The 11,465-nt window shown below is 59.3% G+C and overlaps 1 protein-coding gene across 11 annotated transcripts in view; it reads right to left on the reverse strand.

The window, feature by feature from the left end:
• TLE3 (TLE family member 3, transcriptional corepressor) overlaps nt 1–11,465 on the reverse strand; it is a 27,496-nt gene that overhangs the window by 7,102 nt on the left and 8,929 nt on the right. For 2 of the 11 annotated variants that reach the window (XM_042039228.1, XM_042039224.1), the window contains exons 4-11: nt 11,217–11,279; nt 10,748–10,822; nt 5,330–5,531; nt 3,895–3,911; nt 1,572–1,691; nt 1,104–1,154; nt 810–965; nt 587–719 (exon numbers count right to left, since the gene is read on the reverse strand). In XM_042039228.1, the coding sequence (XP_041895162.1) occupies nt 587–719; nt 810–965; nt 1,104–1,154; nt 1,572–1,691; nt 3,895–3,911; nt 5,330–5,531; nt 10,748–10,822; nt 11,217–11,279 (817 nt within the window). Of the gene's footprint in view, nt 1–586; nt 966–1,103; nt 1,155–1,571; nt 1,692–3,894; nt 3,912–5,329; nt 5,535–10,717; nt 10,823–11,216; nt 11,280–11,465 lie in introns of all 11 variants that reach the window. The other 9 variants (XM_042039226.1, XM_042039223.1, XM_042039222.1 and 6 more) reach the window with 7 other exon arrangements.

Consider the following 11,465-nt stretch of genomic DNA (forward strand, 5'->3'; position numbering starts at 1 on the left):
CATGGGCAGGGCACGGAGCATGGGCAGGGCTGGGACACGGGCAGGGCACGGAGCATGGGCAGGGAGCGGGACATGGGCAGGGCTGGGACATGGGCAGGGAGTGGGACATGGGCAGGGCTGGGACATGGGCAGGGCTGGGACACGGGCAGGGAGAGGGACACGGGCAGGGAGAGGGACACGGGCAGGGAGAGGGACACGGGCAGGGAGAGGGACACAGAAACACCCCACGCCACAAGAGTCCAATCCCTGACCCAGCACCACCTTGTCCCCAACCCAGAGCACTGAGTGCCACGTCCAGGCCTTCCCTGGGCACCTCCAGAGATGGCCTGGGCAGCCCCTCCCAAGGCCTGACCACCCCTTCCATGAACAAATTCCTGCTGATGTCCAAGCTGGACTTCCTCTGGCCCAGCTTGAGGCTGTGTCCCTTCATCCCAGCCCTGCTCGCCCTGTGACTGGACCTCCCTCCTCATGCCATCACCTGGATTACGTCCCCAGAAACCTGATCCCCCCTCCCCATCCCACTGACAGGGACGAGCTGAAGCTGTGCTGGGGACAGTGGTGACACCGCGGTGACACCGGTACCCACCCAGGGGGTCCATGCCGCTGGGTTTGCCGGGCATGGGCCGCAGCCCCGGGGTGCTGCTGGTGCCCGGGGTGGGAGCGTCGTTCCTGGGCGTCGGAGTGTTGGACTTGAGGCCAGGCGTGGAGGATTTGTCGTTCTGGGGAGAGAAGGGATGGAAAATATGGGATGAGCTCAAACTGCCGGGATCCAGAGTCCCCGCCCCGGTGACCCCACAGAAGGGACGTACGTGGCCCAGGTCCTTGGTCTTGGAGGAGGGAGTGCTGCTGGAGGAGGCCACCGAGGCCGGGCTGTTGGGAGCATCCCCCTTCTTCAGTCCGCGGGCTTTGTCCAGGCCGTTCTCCGGGGGGGAATGGGCCGGGCTCACCCGGGGGGTGGCGGGGTCCTGTGGGATGGGAAAAGCATTGGAACTCCCACAGTGGGAAGGGCTCCCTCCAGCTCCTCCTTCAGGCCGGTGTTGGGAAGCCCCTAAGGAATCGCTTCCCACATCCCAAACCCACACCGTGAGCCACCCAGGGCTCACCTCGTTGGAGACATCGACCACCAGGTCATCGCTCTTGTCACCATCGCTGTCCTGGAACAGAAAATGTGTCACACCCCACAGAGAGCTCCAAAAACTGGGGGGGATCCGCCCCCTGAGGAGCCAAACCACCCCAAGAGCAGCCTAAGGACACTCAGGCTGGAGATCAGGGACAATTTCTTCATGGAAAAAGTGGTCAGGCGTTGGAAGGGGCTGCCCAGGGCAGGGATGGAGTCAGTCAGGGAAGCAGAGGTAGCACTGGGGACATGGATTATGGTGGCCTTGGCAATGCTGGGGGATGGCTGGACTCCATGGTCTCAAAGGGCTTTTCCAGCCTGAATGATTCCATGGTTTCTATGCCCCAGCTCACCCACACCACGTCTGGAAAATATCACCCACATCCCGCTTTCTCCCCCCAAATCCTGCCCCAAGGTGTCCCCGTGGCCACTGCAGCCCGTCCCTGTCACTCACATATCGGCTCATGCTGTCCTTCTCCTCCGCTTTCCGCTTCTTGGAGTCAATGCTGTAATCCGTGGAGCTCCGGTGCTTCTCGCTGGCCCGCAGGCTCTCCGAGGGGGACACGGAATTATTCTGTGGAGATGGGAAAAGCCTTGAAGGGGGAACAGAAGGAAACAGGACTCCACGAGCAGCAGGTCCCAAGGGGACACACACACGCAGCCGTGTCCCCGCAGTGGGATGAGACCCCGTAGTCCCTGCCATGCCAGGGGACAGGATCCAACACCAGCCTCACTGAGGGCCCTGGGAATGCTGTGAGGATGCCCAGGGACACGTGAGCCCCTTTGCTGCAACAGCAGGAAAATGCAGGAGGGGGTTGTTTATAAAAACATCCAGGAAAACCCCCAGTGCTGGGAACGGCAGAGCCCAGCGCCCGTGGCACAGCTCTGCTCGGGGGAATTCTGTCCTCGCTTCAAGCAGCGAAGCCCAGGACATGCTGGCATCCCCAGGAAAGCTCCAGAGCCCAGGGGAGCCACATCCAGGAGGAGCAAAGGAATGGCTGCATCCCGGCCCTGGAGCCAAAGGACAGCCACAAAATGTCCCGGAAAACCCACATGACCAGGAATGGCAGAGTCTGTGCCTGTGGCACAGGGGGAATTCTGCCCTTGCTTCAAGCAGCAAAGGCAAGGAGATGCCCGCATTCCCAGGAAATGCTGGAAGCAAACATGGCAGCACAATGAGGAGGATGCCTGGTCCCAGTTCTGCATTGCCCGCAGCACAGCCCCGATCCCGCACCCCCCTCAGCATGGCCCTGATCCCGCACCCCCCTCAGCACAGGGCTGATCCCGCACCGCCCTCAGCACAGCCCCGATCCCGCACCACCCTCAGCACAGGGCTGATCCCGCATCGCCCTCAGCACGGCCCCGATCCCGCATCGCCCTCAGCACGGCCCCTTCCCTCCCCTCAGCCCCTGGGAGCAGCAGCAGGAGCACTCCCCGCTCCCGAGCCTGCCAGCCCCGCTAAGCAGCGCCGTTGCTGAGCTGCGCCCGCCTTTCTTCCCCGGCTGAAAGGGAGAACCAAAGCAGTTCATGTTTCTGCTCGGTCCCCACTAAGCAGCTTTGGATAACACGGAGCTCTTTCTTCCCAGGCAGTCATGCTGAAAACCCTCGCAGCTCCCAGAGAATCATGTCAGGCATTTAGAGGCATCGATCCATTCAGCCCCGCTCCTGGCCCGCTGCCAAGGAACTAAATATTTTTTATTGCACAGGCAAAGGCTGGGGAAAATATGAATGACTAACGCTGATTATCGCACACATTAAACCTCCACGGGGAATACCCCGGCTCACAGTTTATGGATTGGGAAGCTGCCCGGCTCCGACAGCCCCCTGCCCGCCGGAGGAGCGGGTTAATGATGCCCAATTCCCCTCTGCCTCCCCCCTCGCAGAGCACTTCCCTTCCCTGCTCTCCAAAGGGCCGTTTGTGGGCTCGGGGCTGGCAGGAAATCGCTGCAGAGCCGCAGCTCAGCCGGGCTTTGTCCTGGCAGCTTTTCACACGGAATGCTGGGCTTGGGAAAGACCTCCGGGATCACCGAGTGCGACCTGGGAGCCAGCCCCACCTTGTCACCAGTGCAGAGCGCTGAGGGACACATCCAGGCCTTCCTTGGACACCTCCACTGCCTCCCTGGGCTGCCCCTTCCGACGTTTAACAGCCCTTTCCACAGAGAAATCCCTTCCACGTCCCATTTTGCCTGCACACCGGGGTGGGAGGTTCTGGCTCAGCCCCATTCCATCAGCAGGGCAGCCCACGCCTGGCTCCTGCCACCCCAATATCCCCTCCATCCCCACTCCCAGGGAATCCATCACCCAGGGGCAGCCTCCAGAGTGTCGGAGCCCTCCAAAATCCAGGGATTTCCCTGGTTAGGAACTGCTTGAGCTTCCAAGTCCTGCTTAACACGGAGTAATAACCAAACCCATCCCAGATGAGATGACCCCAGATAATGGGAGAGTGACCAGGAATAAACCAGCTTCCCTGACCACCCAAGTATTCCGGGTCTGACCGCGCTCATTCAGTCAAAATGACGGAATTTCCCAAGCCTCTGCCACCAACACAAGGATTGAAATCAAATTTCCAAACCACCACGGAGAAGGCGACTCCACTCATCCCAGCACAGCTCTTCCAGGCAGGATGAGGAATTGTATTGCCTGGTTTATTGTTTAGTAAGGCCTGTGCCAAAGGCAGCCCCGGAGCTCCCAGCCACCAGGTGGGTTTTTCAAGGATAAATAAAACTCAGCCGCGCGGCCACCAGAAAATGGGAGCAAAAGGAAGGAATGGGACTTACTGCACTTGAGTCTCGCTCTTCAGGAGATGCCGGGGCAGAGGGGAGGGGACAGCCGAAATAAAGAGACAGGAAAACAAAGCAAGTTAGGGTAAGTCTTAAACCAGAAAAATAAACCCAGAACCTCTTCATGCTCTTAACTCAAACCCCTTAAACTCAAGCCCTGTCTGGCTTTAAAATCTCCCTCCATCCATCTCTCCCATCCAATTCCTGTCCCTTCCTTCCTGTCCATGTGAGTTATCCAGCCAAACATTTTCCAGCTGGAAATGCCCTGAATCCAAAGGGAATGGCAGCAGCCTCAGGTGCCTGTTCCTGAAGCCACCCACCAGTCCTGGGTGCACAGCTCCACATCCAAGGTGTGGCTCAGCCATTCATTTGTCCCCAAACAGCCCTGTCTTCCCTGGAATCTCTGGCCATCTGAATCCATGCAGGAAAAGGAATGGAACTCGGTAACTCCTACCAATAGTTTTGTCTCACTGCTTTTTTTTTCCCCACCCCAAATCCCCCAGCAGAGCCCAACAGCTTGGAGAGGCTGTGGGAACCTGCCCTGCCAACGGGAACACAGAGGGGAAATATCCCAAACCCTCCTGTGCTGGTGGACAGGGGGATCTGCCAGGACAATGCTGAACACTGCTGGCTTGCACCTGCAATCACAGATCCTTTGGTCCTCTGAAAAATGGTCGGATCCCTAATAATGGGAAAAACCACCAAGTTCCTGGTGCCCAGAGCTGGATCCCTGAGCACGGGAAGGCTCTGATGGTCACGAGGAGGAGGAGGATGAAGGCTGCTTTCCCATTAAGGCACAGCTGAACAAGGGCACAGGAACTGCAGCCAGGCTCCACCAAAGGCTGAGCATCATTCAGGGAATTCTGCATCCCTAAAAGTGCAATCCCATGGTCTGAATGCAGCTGACCCGAGGGATAGGGTGGTGGGAAATGAGCCATGACTGGACCAGGGTGTTCCCCCAACATCAGAGGGACCTGGAGCTGCTGGAGCAATTCCAGAGCAGGCCCCGGAGCTGCTCTGAGGGCTGGAAACCCTCTGGAGCCAGCCTGGGAGAGCTGGGAATGTTCACCTGGAGAAGGGGAGGATCCAGGGAGAGCTCAGAGCCCCTTCCAGGGCCTAAAGGGGCTCCAGGAGAGCTGGAGAGGGACTGGGGACAAGGGATGGAGGGATGGGACACAGGGAATGGCTTCCCAGTGCCAGAGGGCAGGGATGGATTGGCTATAGGGAAGGAATTGTTCCCTGGGAGGGGGTGAGGCCCTGGCACAGGGTGCCCAGAGCAGCTGTGGCTGCCCCTGGGTCCCTGGCAGTGCCCAAGGCCAGCCTGGAGCACCCTGGGACAGCGGAAGGTGTCCCCGCCCTGGGTAACGTTTCTCCCCCTTCCACCCGAACCACCCCGGGACTGTGCAGCTCCAGCAGCAGCGGCCCCTCTCACCTCTGTGGTCCAGGTCGTGGTGGTTCTTCTCGTCCTTGACTGCCAGGTGGGCCTGGCTGCCCAGGGCACCGAGCGCCAGCAGCCCCGAGCTGGTGCCGGTGACTGGCGGAATTCCGGGCGGCTGGAGCCCCGAGGGATGCGGCGGCAGCTGGACCGGGGGCCCGTGGGCGGCGTGGGAGAGGTGCTGGGCCTGGAGCTGCTGCTGCTGCAATGAAAGCACCAGTGAGTCGGGGAGGGGGCGCGGGAGCGGGGATCGGGGGCGGCGCCGGGAAGGGACATTCCCGGGGGATGTTCCCGGGAGCGGCCCCACTGGATGCCTGCAAGGAGAAGCCCCGTTAGCAGCAGGACAGAGGTGTCCAGGGACAGTCCCCAGGACACAGCACGCACGGCACACCTTCTGGGATAACCCTGCGTTCCCGGAACACTCATCCCTGTGGACGTGGTTAGGTTGTAGTAAAAGGAAAAAAAACCCATCCAGGAATCCCACCCAGGAAGCAGAGAGACTCCGTGGCTGCAGGGCAGCTGCTAAACCAGTCAGGGAGAGAAAATTCCAGCACCCAGGAGCCTCCCAGACAGCTCAGGACAGAAAAGTTCTGTTCATTTGCTCGGGAGCAGCTTCATGGGGAGAAGGAAATTCCACACAATGTCCTGGTCTCATCCCAGGATCCTTCTGCTCCCAACCCCTTCCGACACTGCTGGGCATGGATAAGTCCTGCAGGATCCTCCATTCCCACCATGGGGCTGGACATAAACCCCCACATTCCCTGGAGCTGCAGCCCAGCTGGGATGGCAGAAAGCCCCCCAGCTGCTCCCAGGTTTTTTTGGGAGTGAATCCCAGCCCTCCCAGCACTCATCCAGCTATGGAGAGTCACTGCCTGCTCCAGTTCAGCTGGAAAAAACTGAGGAAAGGAAGGGAAAACCGGACACATTCCCTAGTTCAAACACAACCTTGGAAGAAAACCAGCTGCAATCCAAGGAGCCACTTCTGAGAGTCCCCAGGCCACCCCTGCTCCAGCCAGGAGGGTTTGGAGCTGGTGCTCCTGCCTGGGACCCTCCTGCCTGCAGCCATGGCCCCTCCAGCGGCATCCCACAACTCCCAGGGAAGCCACGTTTGGGCATCTGACCGCAATGGGAATCACAGGCTAGGGACACCCAGAACGAGGGGACACCCGGAACGAGGGGACACCCGGAACGAGGGGACACCTGGGCTGCAGCAGAGCCCTCCGGGTCCCCACAAGCAGCTTGGCTCAGGGTTTCTCCGGGGCACTCCGAGGGACAAGGATGGACAGCAGGAGCTGCTGGCACAAGGCCCAGCCCAATGGACACCCCCAGGCATGGAGGGCTCCGTCAGTGTTCCCAACAAGGAAACTCCTGGCACGTCTTCCCCAGAGCTGCAGAAGATGCACCCAGGTGCCCCTGGATCCCTGGAAGTGTCCAAGGCCTGGCTGGACGGGGCTTGGAGCGCCTGGGACAGAGGGAGATGTCCCTGCCCACGGCAGGGGTGGTACTGGATGGGCTTTAAGGTCCTTCCAACACAAACCATTCCAGGATTCCACGATAAGTTTCCCCACACCAAGTCCAAGTTTTGGGGGAACAGCTCCCGCCCATTCCCGATGGAAAGGCCCATTCTGGGCAGCAGCAGGGGTGATGTCCTGTCCCACTCCATGGACACAGCAGGACGGAGCAGGCCCTGGCTGGGTCACCCACCCCTTCCAGAGCTGCTTTCTCATCCTTGTGGGATGGAGAGGGAAATCCCCATCCAGGATGAGATTCCAGGCAGGAGCCGGAGGCACAGGAGATCCATGAAAGCAGCTCCTTCCAGGCAGCTCCGAGATCCCAGCTGGAGCAGAGGCCACACGGAGAAGGCCTTTAGGCCTCTGTTGCAGGAAATCCATAAATCCCTGTGCCCTCAAAAAGCAGGAGCTGGTTCTGCCAGCAGGATGGGAAGCATCCTCAGGATGGCCATTCCAGGAGTGTCCCCAAAGCAGGACGTGGAGCAGAGCTAGGGCTGAGGGGCACACGGTCAGAGCCTCAGCAGCTCCTGCCGTGCAGTGCCAGGACCACTCCTCCGGCACCAAAACAAGCAGAACAGATCCCTGGCTCTTCCCATTCCAGTTTCCCGGAATTTCCACCCATCTGAGGAAGAGGCAGGGCTGGCCATTGTAGCAGAGCATCATCCCAGAGAATGGCCCCTCGTGGTTCTCCAGCGCCTCCAACCATTCCCACATTCCTCTCCTGGGAGCTCTCCAGTGGTGCCCATCCCTGGAATACACCAAGATCCAATGTTTTATCCTCAGCAATCTCCAGCTTCCAGAAACAGCTGCACGCTGTAACTCATCCCACGAGTTCTCCACCCAAAAAAGGGATGTGGCCTCGTGCAACAGCAGCACTCCATTTCTGGGACGTCGATGGGAATCCCAGCCCTGGGATAGCCCAGGGGACAGCACAGCCCCACCACGAGCGAGACAGCAGCACCCAGAGGAGAAGAATCAGCACCCGGAGTGGCTCCAGCAGAGCTGAAAACTGGGATTTCTTCCTGGTTTTTAGGCTGCCAACAGATAAATCCATCCATGGGCTCAGTGAGCTGCAGGAACGGCCCCGCACAGGATGTGGGAACCAAGGCCGGGACACAACATCCCTGGGGGCCCAACACAACATCTCAGGGTGGTTTTGGTTTCCTCCCCTCTGGCAGCGGGAAGCGGAAAGCAGAATCCATGTGGGATGTCCTGAAGCCTCATCCCTGTGTCCCCAGGGGTAGCCAAGATCCCAAAGCAGGGCTGCAGAGCTCCATCCACATCCCAGCTGGATCATTCCCACGGCAAGGAGAGGAGAATGAGCCAAGGAGCAGATCCCGGGGTGGTGCTGGGCATTCCCAGGCTGCCTTTTCACCATCCTTCCCGTCACTCCGCATGTTGGTGTCGCCCCTTGGAGCAGCCGCTGCACAGCCCTCGGGAATAACATCCTGGAGACTCCACGAGGGGGACAAACCCCAGCTGGCACTCGGTGGCACAGAGATCCTGTTTGCTCCGAGTGTCCTCTGCTGGAAAGGTCCCTTCCCTTCCCTCCCATCCCTATCCCAACCCTGTGTTTGAACACCACCGGCTGAGGGTTTGCTGCAGCGTTCCAGGGAGGGGGAGGCTCCTTGGGAACCCCAAATCCCCCTGCACAGGGAGCCAGGTCCTGGCGGCCAGGTGACACACACAGCACAAGGATTTGGAGCAGCATTCCAGGATCACGGACCCTCCTGGAGCAACTGAGCCCATCCACACCTCAGATCCCTCAGGATGCTCCTCTGGGGCTCCCATGGAATTCCAGCATCAATAGGGCTCCTCAGGGAGTGATGTCCCCAATATCCCAGGACAACAGGAGGCTGCGGATGACAATCCTGCAAACCCAGCCTGGGGTGACTCCGGCAGCGGCCTCTGAGCCGTCGCTCCTGGGGTCCCTCAGCGGTGCCAGACAGGGATGGGGAGATGGGAAGAGGTTCCAAATTTGGGAGGAAGGCTGGCAAGGAGTGTCTGGTGGCGGAGTGGCTTTAATTGGATTATGTCCATCACGCTCCATGCCTTTGTTCCCAATTTAATGGTTCAGCACTTCAGTTCAGTGCCGGCGTTAAATTTAGTGACGGAGTTTAATCATTTCCAGGGAAATCATTTCCAGGGCTACAACCAAATCAAGGCTCCATTTCAGCCGAGCCTCGAGCGCGGGAGCTGCGAGACAATGGCCCAGATGCATAAAATTACCGGTTCTTGACCTCAAAAGGGGCAAAAAAAAGAGCTTTACACCCTTTGGGGGGATTTGGGTGTTGCAGCTCCTGCATCGGGGTGTTGGGGCAGGCTGGGGACAGCGGAGCCACCCAGCAATGGCTCCCCAGGGACACCGGGACACGCCCGGCACTGAGCAAACCAAGCCAGGGATGTGCCCACGTGAGCAGCCCTACAGAAACAACCTGCTGAGGGCAGGGCAAAACACCAAATCCTCTGCACTTGGGGGCTCAGGGGCTGCAGCTGCCATCCAAACCAGCTCCACGCTCCGGGACGAGCCTGGAACCGTCTCTACGAGCCATGGGAGGCCATGGAACCACCACCACCTCCTGCCAGCAGCAACCCTGCAGTAACAATCCACAGCGTGCACAGAGGGGAGGAAAAAACCACCAAATCCTCTGGATTTTCTGCTCTGGGAAGCACTGGAGCAGGTGCAGGAGCACAGACCCACCACCTAAATCAGCTCCACACCTCTGGGCTGAGCTCTGCCCTCCTGGACAAGCCACGGAAGGCCATGGGATCACTCATCAGCCGCTGCCAGCACCGTGTCCCTCCCTGCCCAGCCACCCCAGGAGGAGATGCCCATGATTCCCACTGGAAGTTCGTCAGGGAAGCGATTAAACAGCTGGGCTGGCTGCTTAACGACAGCAGGGCCTCGCTGTGATCCAGGGAAGCAATTACCTCGGGAATGGGGGTCGCGGGCCTTGCTCATCCCCCTTAATTGAATTCCAATATCTGCTCCAGCTGCCCAGGCCCCGGGCTGCTGCTTCCAGCAGCTCCATCCCTGCTCCATCCAAGCCCACCTGGAATGGCTGAGGAGCAGCAGGAGGCCAGGCATGGCAGGGTGCAGTGTCACCCCAAAACCCGGCTCCCATTCCTACGGCACTTCCCGAGTGCCACCAGCCCCGCCACAAGGGATCCGGCTGCTTCCTCATTCCCAAAGGCTGCAGGAGCCCGGAGCACGATCCCACACTTGGTGACACCCATAAATACAGGAAAATGGACGGAAAAACAAGTTAAACGCAGAGGATTATAAAGATCCCTGAAGTTTAAGAAGTGCAAATAGTTATTAAAAAATAAAAGTAATTTTAAGTGAGTATTTTCTGGGAAACAAAGGCAGAGGAGCTCTGGAGCCACCTGCCCAGGACGTGGATTGGGAATTCCGATGTCCCGGGGTTCGCTGTGGGACTGAGACAGTGACAGCAATTAAAGGAATAATTAAAGCTGTTAATTTTCCATCAGAACCCCTCAGTCTGTGTGGGAAAGGGTCAATGCATGGAACAACAACTCCGCCAAGGGCACAGCACATTCCACACCAACAGCCCGGCAGAGACGAGCCTGGCCTCAGCGGCGGCGGGAGGCTCCCATCCCAAATCTCCCCAGCCCCACGGGGAACATCCAATTGGAATCCCAGAGCTGCCAGGGAGGCGGCAGCTCCCAGCCCTGTCCTGCTGGGTGCCGGACTGGGGCCGTTTCGGGGTTTTGGGACAGCCAGGAGCTGTGGGATTGGGGCAGTTTTGGTGTTTTGGGATGGCTGGGGACTGGGAGCCGCCCTCTTTGCCCTCCTGAGCGCAGGGTTGCCTCTGGATATGGTAAATGATAGGAATAAAAGGGGAATACACACGGTGAGAGGCAGATTGGGAAGTCCACGTACCCCGATGATAGCATTCAACTCCGTCATTGTCACTTGCTTGGCACGTTCAACAGCCTGGGCCACCTGCTGTTGGTGCTGCGGGGACAGAGGGGCCAGGTCAGCCACAGGACCCCCACAGACACGGTCCCCCCTCTTTTGGGCCCTATTTTGCCTATTTTTCCCGATTTTTTTTGCCCTATTTTGGCTGCAGCAGCCTGGAGGTACCTCCTGGCTCTGTGGGGCGAGGCAGCAGCTCCTCCGGGAAAAGGGGGAGCCCCTCGCAGCCTTTTGGGCTCAGTGCAGCCCCCCAGATGAGCAGAGCCCCTGCAGGGCCCAGCTCCGCCCATCCCAAGGGTTTTCCAGCACACAGGCAGGATTTAAACCCCATTTCTCACACGCCCAGAGACCCCAAAGGGACCCAGCGCTGCCTGCGAGGAGGAACCCTGGGAGAAGCTGCATCCCCTCAAAGAGGGTGTGGAAAAGTCCTTACCTCTTGTGACAGAAAAGGCATGATCTGGGCTAAAATCGTGTTCAGTCTTTTAGCAATTTCTGTCTGGAAAAAGGGAAGAAGAAAAAGCAACGGTCAGCACCCACCAGCCTCCCACGGACGGGATGGCACGAGGCTTCCTGGCAGCAGCGCTGGCCCCTCCTGTCCCATCCCACAGATCCCCTCCTGTGCATCCCCTCCTGTCCCTCCCCTCTCCCCGTCCCATCCCACAGATCCCCTCCTGTGCCTCCC

The sequence above is a fragment of the Corvus kubaryi genome, unplaced genomic scaffold (genome assembly GCF_017639235.1).
Source record: "Corvus kubaryi isolate FWS band 111438036 unplaced genomic scaffold, C.kubaryi_AGA036_p1.0 37394, whole genome shotgun sequence".
Classification (NCBI taxonomy): domain Eukaryota; kingdom Metazoa; phylum Chordata; class Aves; order Passeriformes; family Corvidae; genus Corvus; species Corvus kubaryi.